This window comes from Pseudophryne corroboree, unplaced genomic scaffold (genome assembly GCF_028390025.1).
Source record: "Pseudophryne corroboree isolate aPseCor3 unplaced genomic scaffold, aPseCor3.hap2 scaffold_1114, whole genome shotgun sequence".
Classification (NCBI taxonomy): Eukaryota; Metazoa; Chordata; class Amphibia; order Anura; family Myobatrachidae; genus Pseudophryne; species Pseudophryne corroboree.
In genome coordinates, this window is record NW_026967740.1 from 42,831 (window position 1) to 69,362 (window position 26,532).

At 45.5% G+C, this 26,532-nt stretch overlaps 1 protein-coding gene across 2 annotated transcripts in view; it reads right to left on the reverse strand.

Annotated features, from left to right (window-relative positions):
* LOC134989673 (oocyte zinc finger protein XlCOF22-like) overlaps positions 1–26,532 on the reverse strand; it is a 77,372-nt gene that overhangs the window by 16,014 nt on the left and 34,826 nt on the right. For both annotated transcript variants that reach the window (XM_063950621.1, XM_063950620.1), the window contains exon 6: positions 24,318–24,621. In XM_063950621.1, coding sequence (XP_063806691.1) covers positions 24,318–24,621 — 304 coding nt within the window. The remainder of the gene's footprint in view (positions 1–24,317; positions 24,622–26,532) is intronic.

Here is a 26,532-nt window from a genome sequence, read left to right on the forward strand (position 1 = left end):
TGCATACATTTAGGTAACACTGAGATCATGTGGGATTACTAGAGGTGACATGGGCCGTGCAGTAATATAACATCACCTGTGCATACATTTAGGCAACACTGAGAGATCATGAGGGATTACTAGAGGTGACATGGGCTGTGCAGTAATATAACATCTCCTGTGCATACATTTAGGTAACACTGAGATCATGTGGGATTACTAGAGGTGACATGGGCTGTGCAGTAATATAACATCGCCTGTGCATACATTTAGGTAACACTGAGATCATGTGGGATTACTAGAGGTGACATGGGCTGTGTAGAAATATAACATCGCCTGTGCATACATTTAGGCAACACTGAGAGATCATGAGGGATTACTAGAGGTGACATGGGCTGTGCAGTAATATAACATCTCCTGTGCATACATTTAGGTAACACTGAGATCATGTGGAATTACTAGAGGTGACATGGGCTGTGCAGTAATATAACATCGCCTGTGCATACATTTAGGTAACACTGAGACCATGTGGGATTACTAGAGGTGACATGGGCTGTGCAGTAATATAACATCGCCTGTGCATACATTTAGGTAACACTGAGATCATGTGGGATTACTAGAGGTAACATGGGCTGTGTAGTAATATAACATCGCCTGTGCATACATTTAGGTAACACTGAGATCATGTGGGATTACTAGAGGTGACATGGGCTGTGCAGTAATATAACATCGCCTGTGCATACATTTAGGTAACACTGAGATCATGTGGAAATACTAGAGGTGACATGGGCTGTGCAGTAATATAACATCGCCTGTGCATACATTTAGGTAACACTGAGAGATCATATGGGATTACTAGAGGTGACATGGGCTGTGCAGTAATATAACATCACCTGTGCATACATTTAGGTAACACTGAGATCATGTGGGATTACTAGAGGTGACATGGGCTGTGCAGTAATATAACATCACCTGTGCATACATTTAGGTAACACTGAGAGATCATGTGGGATTACTAGAGGTGACATGGGCTGTGCAGTAATATAACATCACCTGTGCATACATTTAGGTAACACTGAGATCATATGGGATTACTAGAGATGACATGGGCTGTGCAGTAATATAACATCACCTGTGCATACATTTAGGTAACACTGAGATCATGTGGGATTACTAGAGATGACATGGGCTGTGCAGTAATATAACATTGCCTGTGCATACATTTAGGTAACACTGAGAGATCATGTGGGATTACTAGAGGTGACATGGGCTGTGCAGTAATATAACATCGCCTGTGCATACATTTAGGTAACACTGAGATCATATGGGATTACTAGAGATGACATGGGCTGTGCAGTAATATAACATCACCTGTGCATACATTTAGGTAACACTGAGATCATGTGGGATTACTAGAGGTGACAGGGGCTGTGCAGTAATATAACATCACCTGTGCATACATTTAGGTAACACTGAGATCATGTGGGATTACTAGAGGTGACATGGGCTGTGCAGTAATATAACATCGCCTGTGCATACATTTAGGTAACACTGAGAACATGTGGGATTACTAGAGGTGACATGGGTTGTGCAGTAATATAACATCGCCTGTGCATACATTTAGGTAACACTGAGATCATGTGGGATTACTAGAGGTGACATGGGCTGTGCAGTAATATAACATCGCCTGTGCATACATTTAGGTAACACTGAGAGATCATGTGGGATTACTAGAGGTGACATGGGCTGTGCAGTAATATAACATCGCCTGTGCATACATTTAGGTAACACTGAGAGATCATGTGGGATTACTAGAGGTGACATGGGCTGTGCAGTAATATAACATCACCTGTGCATACATTTAGGTAACACTGAGAGAACATGTGGGATTACTAGAGGTGACATGGGCTGTGTAGTAATATAACATCGCCTGTGCATACATTTAGGTAACACTGAGAGATCATGTGGTATTACTAGAGGTGACATGGGCTGTGCAGTAATATAACATCGCCTGTGCATACATTTAGGTAACACTGAGATATCATGTGGGATTACTAGAGATGACATGGGCTGTGCAGTAATATAACATCGCCTGTGCATACATTTAGGTAACACTGAGATAATGTGGGATTACTAGAGGTGACATGGGCTGTGCAGTAATATAACATCGCCTGTGCATACATTTAGGTAACACTGAGATCATGTGGAATTACTAGAGGTGACATGGGCTGTGTAATAATATAACATCGCCTGTGCATACATTTAGGTAACACTGAGAACATGTGGGATTACTAGAGGTGACATGGGCTGTGCAGTAATATAACATCACCTGTGCATACATTTAGGTAACACTGAGAGATCATGTGGGATTACTAGAGATGACATGGGCTGTGCAGTAATATAACATCACCTGTGCATACATTTAGGTAACACTGAGAGAACATGTGGGATTACTAGAGGTGACATGGGCTGTGCAGTAATATAACATCGCCTGTGCATACATTTAGGTAACACTGAGATCATGTGGGATTACTAGAGGTGAAATGGGCTGTGCAGTAATATAACATCTCCTGTGCATACATTTAGATAACACTGACAGATCATGTGGGATTACTAGAAGTGACATGGACTGTGCAGTAATATAACATCGCCTGTGCATACATTTAGGTAACACTGAGATCATGTGGGATTACTAGAGGTGACATGGGCTGTGTAGTAATATAACATCGCCTGTGCATACATTTAGGTAACACTGAGATCATGTGGAATTACTAGAGGTGACATGGGCTGTGTAGTAATATAACATTGCCTGTGCAAACATTTAGGTAACACTGAGATCATGTGGGATTACTAGAGGTGACAGGGGCTGTGCAGTAATATAACATCGCCTGTGCATACATTTAGGTAACACTGAGAGAACATGTGGGATTACTAGAGGTGACATGGGCTGTGCAGTAATATAACATCGCCTGTGCATACATTTAGGTAACACTGAGATCATGTGGGATTATTAGAGGTGACATGGGCTGTGCAGTAATATAACATCACCTGTGCATACATTTAGGTAACACTGAGATCATGTGGGATTACTAGAGGTGACATGGGCTGTGCAGTAATATAACATCACCTGTGCATACATTTAGGTAACACTGAGATCATGTGGGATTACTAGAGGTGACATGGGCAGTGCAGTAATAATAAGAATTTACTTACCGATAATTCTATTTCTCGGAGTCCGTAGTGGATGCTGGGGTTCCTGAAAGGACCATGGGGAATAGCGGCTCCGCAGGAGACAGGGCACAAAAAAGTAAAGCTTTTACCAGATCAGGTGGTGTGCACTGGCTCCTCCCCCTATGACCCTCCTCCAGACTCCAGTTAGGTACTGTGCCCGGACGAGCGTACACAATAAGGGAGGCAATTTGAATCCCGGGTAAGACTCATACCAGCCACACCAATCACACCGTACAACTTGTGATCTAAACCCAGTTAACAGTATGATAACAGAAAGAGCCTCTTAAAGATGGCTCCTTAACAATATGACCCGAATTTGTTAACAATAACTATGTACAGTATTGCAGATAATCCGCACTTGGGATGGGCGCCCAGCATCCACTACGGACTCCGAGAAATAGAATTATCGGTAAGTAAATTCTTATTTTCTCTATCGTCCTAAGTGGATGCTGGGGTTCCTGAAAGGACCATGGGGATTATACCAAAGCTCCCAAACGGGCGGGAGAGTGCGGATGACTCTGCAGCACCGAATGAGAGAATTCCAAGTCCTCTTTTGCCAGGGTATCAAATTTGTAGAATTTTACAAACGTGTTTTCCCCCGACCACGTAGCTGCTCGACAGAATTGTAATGCCGAGACCCCTCGGGCAGCCGCCCAAGATGAGCCCACCTTCCTTGTGGAATGGGCCTTAACAGATTTAGGCTGTGGCAGGCCTGCCACAGAATGAGCAAGTTGAATTGTGTTACAAATCCAACGAGCAATCGTCTGCTTAGAAGCAGGGGCACCCAACTTGTTGGGTGCATATAGTATCAACAGCGAGTCAGATTTTCTGACTTCAGCCGTCCTTGAAATGTATATTTTTAAGGCTCTGACAACGTCCAACAACTTGGAGTCCTCCAAGTCGCCAGTGGCCGCAGGCACCACAATAGGTTGGTTCAGGTGAAACGCTGATACCACCTTAGGGAGAAAATGCGGACGAGTCCTCAGTTCTGCCCTATCCGAATGGAAGATTAGATAAGGGCTTTTATAAGATAAAGCCGCCAATTCAGATACTCTCCTGGCGGAAGCCAGGGCCAGTAACATAGTCACTTTCCATGTGAGATATTTAAAATCCACCTTTTTCAATGGTTCAAACCAATGGGATTTGAGGAAATCTAAAACTACATTTAGATCCCACGGTGCCACCGGAGGCACCACAGGAGGCTGTATATGCAGTACTCCTTTAACAAAAGTCTGTACCTCAGGAACTGAGGCCAATTCTTTTTGGAAGAATATTGACAGGGCCGAAATTTGAACCTTAATAGATCTCAATTTGAGACCCATAGACAATCCTGATTGTAGGAAATGTAGGAAACGACCCAGTTGAAATTCCTCCGTCGGAACACTCCGATCCTCGCACCACGCGACATATTTTCGCCAAATGCGGTGATAATGTTTCGCGGTGACTTCCTTCCTTGCCTTAATCAAGGTAGGAATGACTTCTTCTGGAATGCCTTTCCCTTTTAGGATCTGGCGTTCAACCGCCATGCCGTCAAACGCAGCCGCGGTAAGTCTTGAAAGAGACAGGGACCCTGTTGTAGCAGGTCCCTTCTCAGAAGTAGAGGGCACGGGTCGTCCGTGACCAACTCTTGAAGTTCCGGGTACCAAGTCCTTCTTGGCCAATCCGGAGCCACTAGTATTGTTCTTACTCCTCCTCACCGTATAATCTTCAATACCTTTGGTATGAGAGGCAGAGGAGGAAACACATATACTGATTTGTACACCCAAGGTGTTACCAGTGCGTCCACAGCTATTGCCTGTGGATCTCTTGACCTGGCGCAATACTTGTCCAGTTTCTTGTTGAGGCGAGACGCCATCATGTCTACCATTGGTCTTTCCCAACAGTTTATTAGCATGTGGAAGACTTCTGGATGAAGACCCCCCTCTCCCGGGTGAATATCGTGTCTGCTGAGGAAGTCTGCTTCCCAGTTGTCCACGCCCGGGAAGAACACTGCTGACAGTGCTATTACGTGATTCTCCGCCCAGCGAAGAATCTTGGCAGCTTCTGCCATTGCACTCCTGCTTCTTGTGCCGCCCTGTCTGTTTACATGGGCGACCGCCGTGATGTTGTCCGACTGAATCAACACCGGTTTTCCTTGCAGGAGTGGTTCCGCCTGGCTTAGAGCATTTTAGATTGCTCTTAGTACCAGAATGTTTATGTGAAGAGACTTTTCCAGGTTCGTCCATACCCCCTGGAAGTTTCTTCCTTGTGTGACTGCTCCCCAACCTCTCAGGCTGGCGTCCGTGGTCACCAGGATCAAATCCTGTATGCCGAATCTGCGGCCCTCCAATAGATGAGCCTTTTGCAACCACCACAGAAGATATACCCTTGTCCTTGGCGACAGGGTTATTCGCAGGTGCATCTGAGGATGCGACCCTGACCATTTGTGCATGGAATCTGCCGAATGGAATTGCTTCGTAAAAAGCCACCATTTTTCCCAGGACTCTTGTGCATTGATGTACAGACACCTTTCCTGGTTTTAGGAGGTTCCTGACAGGTCGGATAACTCCTTGGCTTTTTCCTCGGGAAGAAAAACCTTTTTCTGAACCGTGTCCAGAATCATCCCTAGGAACAGCAGACGTATCGTCGGAAAACAGCTGCGATTCTTGGAATATTTAGAATCCAGTCGTGCCGTCGAAGAACTACTTTAGATAGTGCTCTTCCGACCTCCAACTGTTCTCTGGAACTTGCCCTTTTTAGGTCGTGCAAGTAAGGGATAATTTAGATGCCTTTTTTCTTTGAAGAAACATCTTTTCGGCCATTACCTTGGTAAAAAGGCCCGGGGTGCCGTGGATAATTCAAACGGCATCGTCTGAAACTGATATTGACAGTTCTGTACCACGAACCAGAAGTACCCTTGATGAGAAGGACAAAATTTGGACATGGAGGTAATCCTTGATGTCCAGGGACACCATATAGTCCCCTTTTTTCCGGTTCGCTATCACTGCTCTGAGTGACTTTATCTCGATTTGAACCTTTTATGTAAGTGTTCAAAACATTTTAGATTTAGACTATGTGTCACCAAGCCGTCTGGCTTCAGTACCACAATATAGTGTGGAAAAATAATACCCTTTTCCTTGTTGTAGGAGGGGTACTTTGATTATCACCTGCTGGATATACAGCTTGTGAATTGTTTCCAATGCTGCCTCCCTGTCGGAGGGAGCCGTTGGTAAAGCAGACTTCAGGAACCTGCGAGGAGAAGATGTCTCGACTCTCCAATCTTTACCCCTGGGATAATACTCGTACGATCTAGGGGTCAACTTGCGAGTGATCCCACTGCGCCCTGAGACTCTTGAGACTACCCCCCCACCTTGAGTCCGCTTGCACGGCCCCAGCGTCATGCTGAGGACTTGGCAGACGCGGTGGAGGGCTTCTTTTCCTGGGAAAGGGCTGCCTGCTGCAGTCTACTTCCCTTACCTCTATGTCTGGGCAGATATGACTGGCCTTTTGCCTGCATGCCCTCATGGGAAAGGAAAGATTGAGGCTGAAAAGACGGTGTCTTTTTTAGCTGAGATGTAACTTGGGGTAAAAAAGGTTGGATTTCCCAGCTGTTGCTGTGGTCCCCAGGTCCGATGGACCGACCCCCAAATAACTCCTTCCCTTTATACAGCAATACTTCCATCTGCCGTATGGGATCTGTATCACCTGACCACTGTCGTGTCCCTGACATCTTCTGGGAGATATGGACAACGCACTTTCTTGATGCCAGAGAGCAAATATCCCTCTGTGCATCTCACATACATATATATAGAATGCATCCTATTAAATGCTCTACATGAATAAAATATTTTCAGTCAGGGAATCCGACCAAGCCAACCCAGCACTGCATCTCCAGGCTGATGGCGATCGCTGGTCGCAGTATAACCACCGTATGTGTGTATATACTTTTTAGGATATTTTTCCAGCTTCCTATCAGCTGGCTCCTTGAGGGCGGCCGTATCTGGAGACGGTAACGCCACTTGATAAGCGTGTGAGCGCCTTATCACCCTAAGGGGTGTTTCCCAACGTACCCTAATTTCTGGCGGGAAAGGGTATAACGCCAATATTTGCTATCGGGGTAACCCTACGCATCATCACACACTTCATTTTATTTTATCTGATTCAGGAAAAACTACAGGTAGTTTTTTCCACTCCCACATAATACCCTTTCTTGTGGTACTTGTAGTATCAGAAACACGTAACACCTCCTTCATTGCCCTTAACGTGTGGCCCTAATGAGAAATACGTTTGTTTATTCACCGTCGACACTGTATTCAGTGTCCGTGTCTGTGTCTGTGTCGACCGACTGAGGTAAATGGGCGTTTTTAAAACCCCTGACGGTGTTTCTGAGACGCCTGGACCGGTCCTAATAGATTGTCGGCCGTCTCATGTCGTCAACCGACCTTGCAGCGTGTTGACATTCTCACGTAATTTTCTAAATAAGCCATCCATTCCGGTGTCGACTCCCTAGAGAGTGACATCACCATTACAGGCAATTTCTCCGCCTCCTCACCAACATCGTCCTCATACATGTCGACACACACGTACCGACACACAGCACACACACCGGGAATGCTCTGACAGAGGACAGGACCCACTAGCCCTTTGGGGAGACAGAGGGAGAGTCTGCCAGCACACACCAAAAACGCTATAATTATATAGGGACAACCTTATATAAGTGTTTCTCCCTTATAGCATCTTTTATATATATACAATATCGCCAAAATCAGTGCCCCCCCTCTCTGTTTTAACCCTGTTTCTGTAGTGCAGTGCAGGGGAGAGCCTGGGAGCCTTCTCTCCAGCTTTTCTGTGAGAGAAAATGGCGCTGTGTGCTGAGGAGATAGGCCCCGCCCCTTTTACGGCGGGCTCGTCTCCCGCTATTTTTGAAGTTAGGCAGGGGTTAAATATCTCCATATAGCCTCTGTGGGCTATATGTGAGGTATTTTTTGCCTCTAATAAGGTTTTTATTTGCCTCTCAGAGCGCCCCCCCCAGCGCTCTGCACCCTCAGTGACTGTTGTGTGAAGTGTGCTGAGAGGAAAATGGCGCACAGCTGCAGTGCTGTGCGCTACCTTTATGAAGACTCAGGAGTCTTCAGCCGCCGATTTTGGACCTCTTCTCTCTTCAGCGTCTGCAAGGGGGCCGGCGGCGCGGCTCCGGTGACCATCCAGGCTGTACCTGTGATCGTCCCTCTGGAGCTAGTGTCCAGTAGCCAAGCAGCAAATCCACTCTGCACGCAGGTGAGTTCACTACTTCTCCCCTAAGTCCCTCGTTGCAGTGATCCTGTTGCCAGCAGGACTCACTGTAAAGTAAAAAACCTAAGCTAAACTTTCTCTAAGCAGCTCTTTAGGAGAGCCACCTAGATTGCACCCTTCTCGTTCGGGCACAAAATCTAACTGGAGTCTGGAGGAGGGTCATAGGGGGAGGAGCCAGTGCACACCACCTGATCTGGTAAAAGCTTTACTTTTTTGTGCCCTGTCTCCTGCGGAGCCGCTATTCCCCATGGTCCTTTCAGGAACCCCAGCATCCACTTAGGACGATAGAGAAATAACATCGCCTGTGCATACATTTAGGTAACACTGAGAGATCATGTGGGATTACTAGAGGTGACATGGGCTGTGCAGTAATATAACATCACCTGTGCATACATTTAGGTAACACTGAGATCATGTGGGATTACTAAAGGTGACATGGGCTGTGCAGTAATATAACATCGCCTGTGCATACATTTAGGTAACACTGAGATCATGTGGGATTACTAGAGGTGACATGGGCTGTGCAGTAATATAACATCACCTGTGCATACATTTAGGTAACACTGAGATCATGTGGGATTACTAGAGGTGACATGGGCTGTGCAGTAATATAACATCGCCTGTGCATACATTTAGGTAACACTGAGATCATGTGGGATTACTAGAGGTGACATGGGCTGTGCAGTAATATTACATCACCTGTGCATACATTTAGGTAACACTGAGATCATGTGGGATTACTAGAGGTGACATGGGCTGTGCAGTAATATAACATCTCCTGTGCATACATTTAGGTAACACTGAGATCATGTGGGATTACTAGAGGTGACATGGGCTGTGCAGTAATATAACATCGCCTGTGCATACATTTAGGTAACACTGAGATCATGTGGGATTACTAGAGATGACATGGGCTGTGCAGTAATATAACATCGCCTGTGCATACATTTAGGTAACACTGAGAGATCATGTGGGATTACTAGAGGTGACATGGGCTGTGCAGTAATATAACATCACCTGTGCATACATTTAGGTAACACTGAGATCATGTGGTATTACTAGAGGTGACATGGGCTGTGCAGTCATATAACATTACCTGTGCATACATTTAGGTAACACTGAAAGATCATGTGGGATTACTAGAGGTGACATGGGCTGTGCAGTAATATAACATCGCCTGTGCATACATTTAGGTAACACAGAGATCATGTGGGATAACTAAAGGTGACATGGGCTGTGCAGTAATATAACATCGCCTGTGCATACATTTAGGTAACACTGAGATCATGTGGGATTACTAGAGGTGACATGGGCTGTGCAGTAATATAACATCGCCTGTGCATACATTTAGGTAACACTGAGATCATGTGGGATTACTAGAGGTGTGACATGGGCTGTGCAGTAATATAACATCACCTGTGCATACATTTAGGCAACACTGAGAGATCATGAGGGATTACTAGAGGTGACATGGGCTGTGCAGTAATATAACATCTCCTGTGCATACATTTAGGTAACACTGAGATCATGTGGGATTACTAGAGATGACATGGGCTGTGCAGTAATATAACATCGCCTGTGCATACATTTAGGTAACACTGAGATCATGTGGAATTACTAGAGGTGACATGGGCTGTGTAGTAATATAACATTGCCTGTGCAAACATTTAGGTAACACTGAGATCATGTGGGATTACTAGAGGTGACAGGGGCTGTGCAGTAATATAACATCGCCTGTGCATACATTTAGGTAACACTGAGAGAACATGTGGGATTACTAGAGGTGACATGGGCTGTGCAGTAATATAACATCGCCTGTGCATACATTTAGGTAACACTGAGATCATGTGGGATTATTAGAGGTGACATGGGCTGTGCAGTAATATAACATCGCCTGTGCATACATTTAGGTAACACTGAGAGACCATGTGGGATTACTAGAGGTGACATGGGCAGTGCAGTAATATAACATCGCCTGTGCATACATTTAGGTAACACTGAGATCATGTGGGATTACTAGAGGTGACATGGGCTGTGCAGTAATATAACATCACCTGTGCATACATTTAGGTAACACTGAGATCATGTGGGATTACTAGAGGTGACATGGGCTGTGCAGTAATATAACATCACCTGTGCATACATTTAGGTAACACTGAGATCATGTGGGATTACTAGAGGTGACATGGGCAGTGCAGTAATATAACATCGCCTGTGCATACATTTAGGTAACACTGAGAGATCATGTGGGATTACTAGAGGTGACATGGGCTGTGCAGTAATATAACATCACCTGTGCATACATTTAGGTAACACTGAGATCATGTGGGATTACTAAAGGTGACATGGGCTGTGCAGTAATATAACATCGCCTGTGCATACATTTAGGTAACACTGAGATCATGTGGGATTACTAGAGGTGACATGGGCTGTGCAGTAATATAACATCACCTGTGCATACATTTAGGTAACACTGAGATCATGTGGGATTACTAGAGGTGATATGGGCTGTGCAGTAATATAACATCGCCTGTGCATACATTTAGGTAACACTGAGATCATGTGGGATTACTAGAGGTGACATGGGCTGTGCAGTAATATTACATCACCTGTGCATACATTTAGGTAACACTGAGATCATGTGGGATTACTAGAGGTGACATGGGCTGTGCAGTAATATAACATCTCCTGTGCATACATTTAGGTAACACTGAGATCATGTGGGATTACTAGAGGTGACATGGGCTGTGCAGTAATATAACATCGCCTGTGCATACATTTAGGTAACACTGAGATCATGTGGGATTACTAGAGATGACATGGGCTGTGCAGTAATATAACATCGCCTGTGCATACATTTAGGTAACACTGAGAGATCATGTGGGATTACTAGAGGTGACATGGGCTGTGCAGTAATATAACATCACCTGTGCATACATTTAGGTAACACTGAGATCATGTGGTATTACTAGAGGTGACATGGGCTGTGCAGTCATATAACATTACCTGTGCATACATTTAGGTAACACTGAAAGATCATGTGGGATTACTAGAGGTGACATGGGCTGTGCAGTAATATAACATCGCCTGTGCATACATTTAGGTAACACAGAGATCATGTGGGATAACTAAAGGTGACATGGGCTGTGCAGTAATATAACATCGCCTGTGCATACATTTAGGTAACACTGAGATCATGTGGGATTACTAGAGGTGACATGGGCTGTGCAGTAATATAACATCGCCTGTGCATACATTTAGGTAACACTGAGATCATGTGGGATTACTAGAGGTGTGACATGGGCTGTGCAGTAATATAACATCACCTGTGCATACATTTAGGCAACACTGAGAGATCATGAGGGATTACTAGAGGTGACATGGGCTGTGCAGTAATATAACATCTCCTGTGCATACATTTAGGTAACACTGAGATCATGTGGGATTACTAGAGATGACATGGGCTGTGCAGTAATATAACATCTCCTGTGCATACATTTAGGTAACACTGAGATCATGTGGGATTACTAGAGATGACATGGGCTGTGCAGTAATATAACATTGCCTGTGCATACATTTAGGTAACACTGAGATCATGTGGGATTACTAGAGGTGACATGGGCTGTGCAGTAATATAACATCGCCTGTGCATACATTTAGGTAACACTGAGAGATCATGTGGGATTACTAGAGGTGACATGGGCCGTGCAGTAATATAACATCACCTGTGCATACATTTAGGTAACACTGAGAGATCATGTGGGATTACTAGAGGTGACATGGGCCGTGCAGTAATATAACATCGCCTGTGCATACATTTAGGTAACACTGAGATCATGTGGGATTACTAGAGGTGACATGGGCCGTGCAGTAATATAACATCACCTGTGCATACATTTAGGCAACACTGAGAGATCATGAGGGATTACTAGAGGTGACATGGGCTGTGCAGTAATATAACATCTCCTGTGCATACATTTAGGTAACACTGAGATCATGTGGGATTACTAGAGGTGACATGGGCTGTGCAGTAATATAACATCGCCTGTGCATACATTTAGGTAACACTGAGATCATGTGGGATTACTAGAGGTGACATGGGCTGTGTAGAAATATAACATCGCCTGTGCATACATTTAGGCAACACTGAGAGATCATGAGGGATTACTAGAGGTGACATGGGCTGTGCAGTAATATAACATCTCCTGTGCATACATTTAGGTAACACTGAGATCATGTGGAATTACTAGAGGTGACATGGGCTGTGCAGTAATATAACATCGCCTGTGCATACATTTAGGTAACACTGAGACCATGTGGGATTACTAGAGGTGACATGGGCTGTGCAGTAATATAACATCGCCTGTGCATACATTTAGGTAACACTGAGATCATGTGGGATTACTAGAGGTAACATGGGCTGTGTAGTAATATAACATCGCCTGTGCATACATTTAGGTAACACTGAGATCATGTGGGATTACTAGAGGTGACATGGGCTGTGCAGTAATATAACATCGCCTGTGCATACATTTAGGTAACACTGAGATCATGTGGAAATACTAGAGGTGACATGGGCTGTGCAGTAATATAACATCGCCTGTGCATACATTTAGGTAACACTGAGAGATCATGTGGGATTACTAGAGGTGACATGGGCTGTGTAGTAATATAACATCGCCTGTGCATACATGTAGGTAACACTGAGATCATGTGGGATTACTGGAGGTGACATGGGCTGTGCAGTAATATAACATCACCTGTGCATACATTTAGGTAACACTGAGATCATGTGGGATTACTAGAGGTGACATGGGCTGTGCAGTAATATAACATCGCCTGTGCATACATTTAGGTAACACTGAGAGATCATGTGGGATTACTAGAGGTGACATGGGCTGTGCAGTAATATAACATCGCCTGAGCATACATTTAGGTAACACTGAGATCATGTGGGATTACTAGAGGTGACATGGGCTGTGCAGTAATATAACATCGCCTGTGCATACATTTAGGTAACACTGAGAGATCATGTGGGATTACTGGAGGTGACATGGGCTGTGCAGTAATATAACATCACCTGTGCATACATTTAGGTAATACTGAGATCATGTGGGATTACTGGAGGTGACCTGGGCTGTGCAGTAATATAACATCACCTGTGCATACATTTAGGTAACACTGAGAGATCATGTGGGATTACTAGAGGTAACATGGGCTGTGCAGTAATATAACATCACCTGTGCATACATTTAGGTAATACTGAGATCATGTGGGATTACTAGAGGTGACATGGGCTGTGCAGTAATATAACATCACCTGTGCATACATTTAGGTAATACTGAGATCATGTGGGATTACTGGAGGTGACCTGGGCTGTGCAGTAATATAACATCACCTGTGCATACATGTAGGTAACACTGAGATCATGTGGGATTACTAGAGATGACATGGGCTGTGCAGTAATATAACATCACCTGTGCATACATTTAGGTAACACTAAGATCATGTGGTATTACTAGAGGTGACATGGGCTGTGCAGTAATATAACATCACCTGTGCATACATTTAGGTAACACTGAGATCATGTAGTATTACTAGAGGTGACATGGGCTGTGCAGTAATATAACATCGCCTGTGCATACATTTAGGTAACACTGAGACCATGTGGGATTACTAGAGATGACATGGGCTGTGCAGTAATATAACATCGCCTGTGCATACATTTAGGTAACACTGAGAGATCATGTGGGATTACTAGAGATGACATGGGCTGTGCAGTAATATAACATCGCCTGTGCATACATTTAGGTAACACTGAGATCATGTGGGATTACTAGAGCTGACATGGGCTGTGCAGTAATATAACATCACCTGTGCATACATTTAGGTAACACTGAGAGATCATGTGGGATTACTAGAGGTGACATGGGCTGTGCAGTAATATAACATCACCTGTGCATACATTTAGGTAACACTGAGATCATGTGGGATTACTAGAGGTGACATGGGCTGTGCAGTAATATAACATCACCTGTGCATACATTTAGGTAACACTGAGAGATCATGTGGGATTACTAGAGGTGACATGGGCTGTGCAGTAATATAACATCACCTGTGCATACATTTAGGTAACACTGAGATCATATGGGATTACTAGAGATGACATGGGCTGTGCAGTAATATAACATCACCTGTGCATACATTTAGGTAACACTGAGATCATGTGGGATTACTAGAGATGACATGGGCTGTGCAGTAATATAACATTGCCTGTGCATACATTTAGGTAACACTGAGAGAACATGTGGGATTACTAGAGATGACATGGGCTGTGCAGTAATATAACATCACCTGTGCATACATTTAGGTAACACTGAGATCATGTGGGATTACTAGAGGTGACAGGGGCTGTGCAGTAATATAACATCACCTGTGCATACATTTAGGTAACACTGAGATCATGTGGGATTACTAGAGGTGACATGGGCTGTGCAGTAATATAACATCGCCTGTGCATACATTTAGGTAACACTGAGAACATGTGGGATTACTAGAGGTGACATGGGTTGTGCAGTAATATAACATCGCCTGTGCATACATTTAGGTAACACTGAGATCATGTGGGATTACTAGAGGTGACATGGGCTGTGCAGTAATATAACATCGCCTGTGCATACATTTAGGTAACACTGAGAGATCATGTGGGATTACTAGAGGTGACATGGGCTGTGCAGTAATATAACATCGCCTGTGCATACATTTAGGTAACACTGAGAGATCATGTGGGATTACTAGAGGTGACATGGGCTGTGCAGTAATATAACATCACCTGTGCATACATTTAGGTAACACTGAGAGAACATGTGGGATTACTAGAGGTGACATGGGCTGTGTAGTAATATAACATCGCCTGTGCATACATTTAGGTAACACTGAGAGATCATGTGGTATTACTAGAGGTGACATGGGCTGTGCAGTAATATAACATCGCCTGTGCATACATTTAGGTAACACTGAGATATCATGTGGGATTACTAGAGATGACATTGGCTGTGCAGTAATATAACATCGCCTGTGCATACATTTAGGTAACACTGAGATAATGTGGGATTACTAGAGGTGACATGGGCTGTGCAGTAATATAACATCGCCTGTGCATACATTTAGGTAACACTGAGATCATGTGGAATTACTAGAGGTGACATGGGCTGTGCAGTAATATAACATCACCTGTGCATACATTTAGGCAACACTGAGAGATCATGAGGGATTACTAGAGGTGACATGGGCTGTGCAGTAATATAACATCTCCTGTGCATACATTTAGGTAACACTGAGATCATGTGGAATTACTAGAGGTGACATGGGCTGTGCAGTAATATAACATCGCCTGTGCATACATTTAGGTAACACTGAGAGATCATGTGGGATTACTAGAGGTGACATGGGCTGTGCAGTAATATAACATCGCCTGTGCATACATTTAGGTAACACTGAGATCATGTGGAAATACTAGAGGTGACATGGGCTGTGCAGTAATATAACATCGCCTGTGCATACATTTAGGTAACACTGAGAGATCATGTGGGATTACTAGAGGTGACATGGGCTGTGCAGTAATATAACATCACCTGTGCATACATGTAGGTAACACTGAGATCATGTGGGATTACTGGAGGTGACATGGGCTGTGCAGTAATATAACATCACCTGTGCATACACTTAGGTAATACTGAGACCATGTGGGATTACTAGAGGTGACATGGGCTGTGCAGTAATATAACATCACCTGTGCATACATTTAGGTAACATTGAGAGATCATGTGGGATTACTAGAGGTGACATGGGCTGTGCAGTAATATAACATCGCCTGTGCATACATTTAGGTAACACTGAGATCATGTGGGATAACTAAAGGTGACATGGGCTGTGCAGTAATATAACATCACCTGTGCATACATTTAGGTAACACTGAGAGATCATGTGGGATTACTAGAGGTGACATGGGCTGTGCAGTAATATAACATCGCCTGTGCATACATTTAGGTAACACTGAGATCATGTGGGATAACTAGAGGTGTGACATGGGTTGTGCAGTAATATAACATCACCTGTGCATACATTTAGGTAACACTGAGAGATCATGTGGGATTACTAGAGATGACATGGGCTGTGCAGTAATATAACATCGCCTGTGCATACATTTAGGTAACACTGAGAGATCATGTGGGATTACTAGAGATGACATGGGCTGTGCAGTAATATAACATCGCCTGTGCATACATTTAGGTAACACTGAGAGATCATGTGGGATTACTAGAGGTGACATGGGCTGTGCAGTAATATAACATCGCCTGTGCATACATTTAGGTAACACTGAGATCATGTGGGATTACTAGAGGTGACATGGGCTGTGCAGTAATATAACATCGCCTGTGCATACATTTAGGTAACACTGAGATCATGTGGGATTACTAGAGCTGACATGGGCTGTGCAGTAATATAACATCACCTGTGCATACATTTAGGTAACACTGAGAGATCATGTGGGATTACTAGAGGTGACATGGGCTGTGCAGTAATATAACATCACCTGTGCATACATTTAGGTAACACTGAGATCATGTAGTATTACTAGAGGTGACATGGGCTGTGCAATAATATAACATCGCCTGTGCATACATTTAGGTAACACTGAGACCATGTGGGATTACTAGAGATGACATGGGCTGTGCAGTAATATAACATCGCCTGTGCATACATTTAGGTAACACTGAGATCATGTGGGATTACTAGAGGTGACATGGGCTGTGCAGTAATATAACATCGCCTGTGCATACATTTAGGTAACACTGAGATCATGTGGGATTACTAGAGGTGACATGGGCTGTGCAGTAATATAACATCACCTCTGCATACATTTAGGTAACACTGAGATCATGTGGGATAACTAAAGGTGACATGGGCTGTGCAGTAATATAACATCGCCTGTGCATACATTTAGTTAACACTGAGATCATGTGGGATTACTAGAGGTGACATGGGCTGTGCAGTAATATAACATCACCTGTGCATACATTTAGGTAACACTGAGAGATCATGTGGGATTACTAGAGGTGACATGGGCTGTGCAGTAATATAACATCGCCTGTGCATACATTTAGGTAACACTGAGATCATGTGGGATTACTAGAGGTGACATGGGCTGTGCAGTAATATAACATCGCCTGTGCATACATTTAGGTAACACTGAGATCATGTGGGATTACTAGAGGTGACATGGGCTGTGTAGTAATATAACATCACCTGTGCATACATTTAGGTAACACTGAGAGATCATGTGCCATCCCCTGCCATAAATGTGTGTCTGTTCAGTTATGTCCATTGAAGTAAGACATGTCCCCAGAGGAAGAACCTCGTCTACATGTATAAACAGACTGAAAAGTCATTCAATAACCCCTGCTCACTTGACCAAGAAGCCCTTCAGGGATTTCGACACAAGCAAGATTTGGGTGAGGACAAAATAGTTTACTATCTTTTTTCTGTGTTCTTATGCCTTGGCGTTTGCGAGGACCACGTTACTATTTTTTAAAGTGTGTTCTGGTAAAGCGGAACTGAAGAGCTGCAATGGGCGTGGCATTGCTCAGTAAAACTCTTGGTGGTGGTGAATATCATGTTGGAAGTAACCCGTAAGTCACTGGCGGCGATTCTCAGATTGATGTATCTGGAGAATCGGCCGGCGAGTTGTGACAAATTGTTGGCAGCTTGTTGGATTTATAACTACTTTTCTAAGAACTTACAGTAGGTGAATGTGGGTAACAACAGATGTCCTGGCAGGGGACGGATGCCTCTGCTGGATACAGCGAGTCTACACTGGAGGTTACCTTCAAACTATCAGGCATATGAAGGACGTTCGATCCAGCAACCACTATATCGCTGGTGCAGCGCTACCAAGCAAATGCTGACAGGGAAGCTGCCGAGCGTAAGGCCAAAGAGAAGCTGCCGAGCGCCAGGCCTAACGCAAGTACCAGTTGGAACTGGCCAGAACGCAGTCCATGATCCGGGTAGGGGAAACCCCGGCACGACCAATTCCCTGTGTCGGAGAAAGACGGCGAGCTTGATGCGTTCCTGAGATTAGTTGAAACGACTTGCCGAGAATTTGTGCTGGATCCCAGTGAATGGGCCGGCAATTTGATACCAGGACTGAGAGAGAAAGCGTTGGAGGCATTTGCAGACCGTCCACAAGAACTGGGTGGCGATTATTGAGGCACTAAGGTAGTGCTGCCAAAGCGATTGAAACTCACCCGTGGAAATTTACCAACAGAAGCTTATAACACAGTGACTCCGATACATAATATGGATTTGTGGTTAAACAGACAACCGTGTACCATCAGTGGTTTGAGGAGGTGAAGGCAACAGAGTATTCCAAATTCAAGGACTTAATTATCCAGGAGCAGCTTCTCTCATTGTGGCCAGTAGATGTGAAACATTGGGTTGTGGGCCGTGACCCGGAATCATCCGAGACTGCCAGCCTGGCTCTGACCGCAAATAAATCATTTGGGATGTGCAGGCAGACGGCCTTGAAGGAGAGGCCTCCTGTAGGGCCCTCCACATTTGCCCCTTCAACAAAACCAGCTGCTGGGGGGGGGGGGGGGGGGGGGTGTAAGGTCAACCTGTTTTGGGTGATGGCCGCAGGTGTTTTAATTGGCAATACAATGGGGCACATCAGTGCCAAGTGCTCCTCCATGCAAATGACAGCATCTCTTCCTGGGGGCGGTCTAGCTTGGAAATCCATGCCAGCTGCGGGATCCAAGAAATGACCAAGGGACAATATGAAAGAGGTACAAGTCTGTGACCAGGTAACAATTGGGATGCAGATGTAACATTGACACATCCAGTATCAACAAGATATTTTAGACATCACCTCTGCGCTCATCATGAATAAATTCCAAAAATATGTCGAGGAACTCTAAGAGTCGACAGTCGACTGATGGTCTCCTTTTCTTAACTTCTTCTACGTGGGAAATATAACATCGAGGGACGCACTAGTATTTGTACCGTACTCACGTTGGAGCAGGCAGTTTTCCTCATATAAAGGTTTCTTTTATTTTGTATTTCGTGATTCTCGATGTAATCTCCACGTCAAAAGGTGATTCCCATAGATCCTCAGAAACAGAGAAAGGGGAGGGGAAGACAAGGGGCGACCAATCGTGTCATAAGTTCTATCCACAAAATGGTTCCTTTATGCAAAGAGATTCTGTCCCCCTTTATATAGACGGTGTGCGTACCATACTCCTGTCCGTCAAGGGGAGTAGATACTTATAAAAGGTATCTTTTTCAATATTGTTATCCTTTATAAGGTAGTTCTAATCCAGTATTCACCTACAGAAATCAATGGGACAACAATACACGTGTGGGACATACCCAACTCACAACTAAATGCGTGGAGATGTGTCCATAAAGGTTTCTATAGGTGTTCTGACAGCTTCTTCTCCACAATCTGTAGCTTCCGTGCCTCATATGAGGCGAGGGTTGATAAGCAGAAAGATTTGCATCAGGAACACGATAAGGAATCACAAAAAATGGTTTATTCCATAAAATTACACACAAAAATAAAACAAAATTGCTAAAAAAAACACAAAAAACTCTAAAAGACTGTGAACACCGGTCATGGCCTGGGGAGATGGAAATACAGCGATGGGAAAAGAATGAAAGTGTCCAGACTCTCTCACCTCAAATCGTGTACCCCAAGTCAATTCCTAGTGCTCCTGGCCCTCAATCCAACGCGTTTCGACTGATGTCTTTCCCAAGGTGTGTGATGAGAGCAAATGTACAGGTATTTATACCTGAAGACAGGAAGTCCTGTCAAATGGGCGTGGTTTCCAATAGAATTTAATTTAACATAAATTGGTTTAAAAAGGTGTAAAGACTAAGACCTGGGTGGGCTATAATGTCCCTTAGTACCCCAAACTAATTGAGCACCGTATAAGGGGTAAAAAGATGTTTAAAACCCCTTGTGCGCTCCACTTCCTCACAGTGGAATGCACAGACTTCTGGGTATTCACGCTGTGCTTTCCACGCTTTTTCGCGGTGGAAAGCAAGCTACAGCACCCGGAATTGTGGTCACGCCGTGCGTTCCACCTGCTCCGTGGTGAAACGCACAGACTTCCGGTGTGGTCCGATGAGTGCCCCTCCACCCTAATGACGGAGCCCACAAACAAAAAGTGGGTGGGGCTGTGATTCACTTCAGCTGTGCGTTCCAACTGAACGCAGTGGAACGCACACTTACAGCAGGGATACCAGGTGAAATTTATTCAGTGGTCCCATTGGTGCAGGCTGTAAATCCAGACCTCAGATTCTGAGAGCAAATCAGGCAGCCCACGTTTTTGTGGCCCTGAACTAGGGAGGGGGGCTGTTTGTCTGCCCTAGCAGTCAGGTCAGCAACAGCCTGCTCTAGCTGTTGTGTTTGCTGAGTATTAGCAGTGAGCTGGGATGACATGTCTGACATCATAGATTTCATGGCGCTGAGCCAGGAAGGTTCCAGACCCTTCCGTCCAGTCTCTTCACTAACTTGAGAAGACTGACTGCATTGTTCACATGACAATGAACCAGTGGATGAGGGAGAGAATCTGGAGAATCACAGACAATAATACAATAGCAAGTCTGCCCTTACTGTATGTGAGAAGGAGACATAAAATGGAGGAGGGACAGCCCACCCAAGCCTGTCAGACTCCGTAAGCTGTACAGGCTCCTATATAAATCACAGTATAACCGGATTGTATTGTCCTTTACAGGATACTAGGATGTGTATAATAGCGGCTCTCCCATGTCTTTACACCCCTGTACCAGTTACCTGTGTAGCCCGGAGAGTCTGGAGGAGCTGTGGGTCCTTGCTGCTGCAGCTGTAAGCAGAGGAAGGCGCCAAAATGCCGCTGGTCCCGCTCTGAGGAAGCTCCGCCCCCTGCAATGGTGTCGGAGCTTGTAATGATATTTATACTGGCAAGTCCCCTTTACTGTGCAAAATATTACATAAATGCTAGTTTTGCACTAACCGCTGCCGGTGTACACGGGGTCTATAGTGGGTCCCCCCGTGGAGGGTCCCGTACACCGTCCCATGTGTTGCGTAGCACAAAGAACCGGGGGATCCCTCTAGCGTGGCCCCCGGTTTGTACTCACCACTCGTCACCTTCAGGCTACCGTTAGGAGTGTGCGGCGTGCTGCGATTGCGACCGCCAAGGCGCAGTGCCCCGCGGTACCAACAACCTCTCAGGACGGTGGTCCTGCAGCGGGGAAGCGGCTCTGACACCTTACAGAGGCCGGTAACTGTCCCCCCCCCCCCCCCCCCCCCCTTAACTCCCACGGTGCAGGTAGGCTGTTGCTCCCGAGGGCACTTTTTCTATACTTCCTGTAGGAGGGGCATAGAGGGGAGGGGCCAGCACACCCAGTGGAAGAATTTTAAAGTGCACCGGCTCCTTTGAACCCCATCTATACCCCATCGGTCTAATTCCCCAATATCCCTTATGGATTTTAGAGAAATATTTTTTTATATCTATCTGTCTCCTGTCTGTGTGACCTGACCCAGAAGCTGTGGGCCTGTGGCAGTGTCTGGGTGTACGGGGTGACATCCCCTGTGCCGTTACCTCTAGATCGTGACACCAGATGAGACATCTCCTGGTGGATCTCAGTAACCTGACGCTGCGATCACAAGATGCCTACATGTGATCCTACATGCCATCTTGCTCAGAAGACCACCCCTATGATGATATGCCAAGGACTAGACCCTAACACACTCTGACAGTGTCACTTACCTCTGTATGGTAAGTGTATGCACTGCCAGGATTGTTATGTGGATACATGACGGGAGGCTGCACCGGATATTTCCTAAGTACTGTGTCATGTGGCATGAGGAACCCCGAGACTCTCACACAGGACAAGTGACGTGAACCAGCATGGAACCAGACCTTCATGGGTGTGCCGACTATGGGAGAATTCACCCAGCAGGATCATACATACTGATAGCAAGATGTGGTTTCACCTGACTAGTTTTCCCATCATCTGTAATATGACTTTACTACCAGGACAGCTGAATGTCACTAACACATCCATAATGTACATAATATAGCATGTAACACAGAGAGTGTGGGGAGGAGACTGGTCAGATCTCTGGGCTGGTAACACACAGTGACATGATGTGAGGGGGATGTATGAGATACACCAGAGAGTGTGGGGAGGAGACTGGTCAGATCTCTGGGCTGGTAACACAGTGACATGATGTGAGGGGGAGAGCAGGAGTATAATAGGGGCTGCTGGCTCCTGATGTATGAGATACACCAGAGAGTGTGAGGAAGAGACTGGTCAGATCTCTGGGCTGGTAACACACAGTGACATGATGTGAGGGGGAGAGCAGGAGTATAATAGGAGCTGATGGCTCCTGATGTAAGAGATACACCAGAGAGTGTGGGGAGGAGACTGGTCAGATCTCTGGGCTGGTAACACACAGTGACATGATGTGAGGGGGGGAGCAGGAGTATAATAGGGGCTGATGGCTCCTGATGTATGAGATACACCAGAGAGTGTGGGGAGGAGACTGGTCAGATCTCTGAGCTGGTAACACACAGTGACATGATGTGAGGGGGAGAGCAGGAGTATAATAGGAGCTGATGGCTCCTGATGTAAGAGATACACCAGAGAGTGTGGGGAGGAGACTGGTCAGATCTCTGGGCTGGTAACCCACAGTAACAGGATGTGAGGGGGAGAGCAGGAGTATAATAGGGGCTGATGTCTCCTGATGTATGAGATACACCAGAGAGTGTGGGGAGGAGACTGGTCAGATCTCTGGGCTGGTAACACAGTGACATGATGTGAGGCAGAGAGCAGGAGTATAATAGGGGCTGATGTCTCCTGATGTATGAGATACACCAGAGAGTGTGGGGAGGAGACTGGTCAGATCTCTGGGCTGGTAACACACAGTGACATGATGTGAGAGGGAGAGCAGGAGTATAATAGGGGCTGATGGCTCCTGATGTATGATACACCAGAGAGTGTGGGGAGGAGACTGGTCAGATCTCTGGGCTGGTAACACACAGTGACATGATATGAGGGGGAGAGCAGGAGTATAAAAGGGGCTGATGGCTTCTGATCTATAAGATACACCAGAGAGTGTGGGGAGGAGACTGGTCAGATCTCTGGGCTGGTAACACACAGTGACATGATGTGAGGGGGAGAGCAGGAGTATAATAGGGGATGATGGCTCCTGATGTATGAGATACACCAGAGAGTGTGGGGAGGAGACTGGTCAGATCTCTGGGCTGGTAACACACAGTGACATGATGTGAGGGGGAGAGCAGGAGTATAATAGGGGCTGATGTCTCCTGATGTATGAGATACACCAGAGAGTGTGAGGAGGAGACTGGTCAGATCTCTGGCTGGTAACACACAGTGACATGATGTGAGGGGGATGTATGAGATACACCAGAGAGTGTGGGGAGGAGACTGGTCAGATCTCTGGGCTGGTAACACAATGACATGATGTGAGGGGGAGAGCAGGAGTATAATAGGGGATGATGGCTCCTGATGTATGAGATACACCAGAGAGTGTGAGGAGGAGACTGGTCAGATCTCTGGCTGGTAACACACAGTGACATGATGTGAGGGGGAGAGCAGGAGTATAATAGGGGATGATGGCTCCTGATGTATGAGATACACCAGAGAGTGTGGGGAGGAGACTGTTCAGATCTCTGGGCTGGTATCTCTGGTGTAGTATAAGAGATTGCTGTAGTGACTGAGCAAGGAGAATATGTGACTCTTTTCTGTAATAAGTGTTTATTACTCACCTGTGCTGATATCTGTAGGGATTTCCTCCTCCTTACACTGCTGATCACCCCTCACATACGTCTCTTCTTCTCCCTCTGTATCTTCTGCCTTTATATCAGTCACATACGTCTCTTCTTCTCCCTCTATATCTTCTGCCTTTATATCAGTCACATACGTCTCTTCTTCTCCCACTACATCTTCTGCCTTTATATCACTCACATACGTCTCTTCTTCTCCCACTACATCTTCTGCCTTTATATCACTCACATACGTCTCTTCTTCTCCCTCTATATCTTCTGCCTTTAAATCAGTCAGTTCTTCAGCCTAAATAAAGCAAAAAATATCACATTAATAATGTTTAATTTAAAAAATAGGATTTTAATTACCTACCAGTAAATCCTTTTCTCGTAGTCCGTAGAGGATGCTGGGGTCCACATTAGAACCATGGGGTATAGACGGGTCCACTAGGAGCCATGGGCACTTTAAGAGTTTGCGAGTGTGGGCTGGCTCCTCCCTCTATGCCCCTCCTACCAGACTCAGTCTAGAAACTGTGCCTGAGGAGACAGACAACTTCGAGAGAAGGATTTTACACAGATAGTGGTGAGATTCCCACCATCTCACAGACAAGGCAAACCAAGCTAACTAGCTTGAAAACTCAGCAACAGCTGAACAACAGTACTTACCCAAGAACAAAGCAGTACTGAGCCAAGCAACTACAGCAGGATAATAAAGCACTGGGCGGGCGCCCAGCATCCTCTACGGACTACAAGAAAAGGATTTACCGGTAGGTAATTAAAATCCTATTTTCTGTTACGTCCTGCTGGGGTCCACATTAGTACCATGGGGATGTACCAAAGCTTCCAGAACGGGAGGGAGAGCGCAGAGGCTCCTGCAGAACTGATTGACCAAACTTTAGGTAATCAGAGGCCAAAGTATCGAACTTGTAGAACTTAGCAAACGTGTTCGACCCCGACCAAGTAGCCGCTCGGCAAAGCTGTAAAGCCTAGACACCCCGGGCAGCCGCCCAGGAAGAACCCACCTTACGAGTAGAGTGGGGCTGAATAGATTTTGGACACGGCAGTCCTGCCGTAGAATACGCGTGCTGGATAGTGAACCTGATCCAGCGAGAAATCGTCTGCTTACAAGCAGGACACCCAATTTTCTTGGGCTCACACAGGACAAAGAGAGTCCGACTTTCTGTGACGAGCAGTCCTCTTCACATAGATCTTCAGAGCCCTGACAACATCCAAGGACTTTGATGGAATTGAGGAGTCAGTAGCCACTGGCACCACAATAGGTTGGTTGATATGAAAAGCCGACACAACCTTTGGAAGGAACTGCTGACGCGTCCTGAGTTCCTTCCACGTGACAGCCTTCCACGTGAGAAACTTTACCTCAACCCCCTGTATAGGCTTGAACCAATCCGATTGCAGGAACTGTAACACCACGTTAAGATCCCAGGGTGCCGTAGCAGGCACAAAGGGAGGCTGGATGTGCAGAACCCCTTTCAAGAAAGTCTGAACCTCAAGGCGGGAAGCCAGTCGTTTCTGGAAGAAAATGGATAAGGCCGAAATCTGGACCTTTATGGATCCCAACCTCAGACCCATATCCACACCTGCTTGCAGGAAGAGGAGAAACCGTCCAAGTTGAAACTCCACCGCAGGAAATTTCTTGGATTCACACCAAGACACATACTTTTTCCAAATTCGATGGTTATGTTTAGACGTTACTCCATTCCTAGCCTGTATCAGGGTAGGAATAATAAGATTTTACTTACCGATAAATCTATTTCTCGGAGTCCGTAGTGGATGCTGGGGTTCCTGAAAGGACCATGGGGAATAGCGGCTCCGCAGGAGACAGGGCACAAAAAGTAAAGCTTTTCCAGATCAGGTGGTGTGCACTGGCTCCTCCCCCTATGACCCTCCTCCAGACTCCAGTTAGGTACTGTGCCCGGACGAGCGTACACAATAAGGGAGGATTTTGAATCCCGGGTAAGACTCATACCAGCCACACCAATCACACCGTACAACCTGTGATCTGAACCCAGTTAACAGTATGATAACAGCGGAGCCTCTGAAAGATGGCTTCCTTCAACAATAACCCGAATTAGTTAACAATAACTATGTACAATTTATGCAGATAATCCGCACTTGGGATGGGCGCCCAGCATCCACTACGGACTCCGAGAAATAGATTTATCGGTAAGTAAAATCTTATTTTCTCTATCGTCCTAGT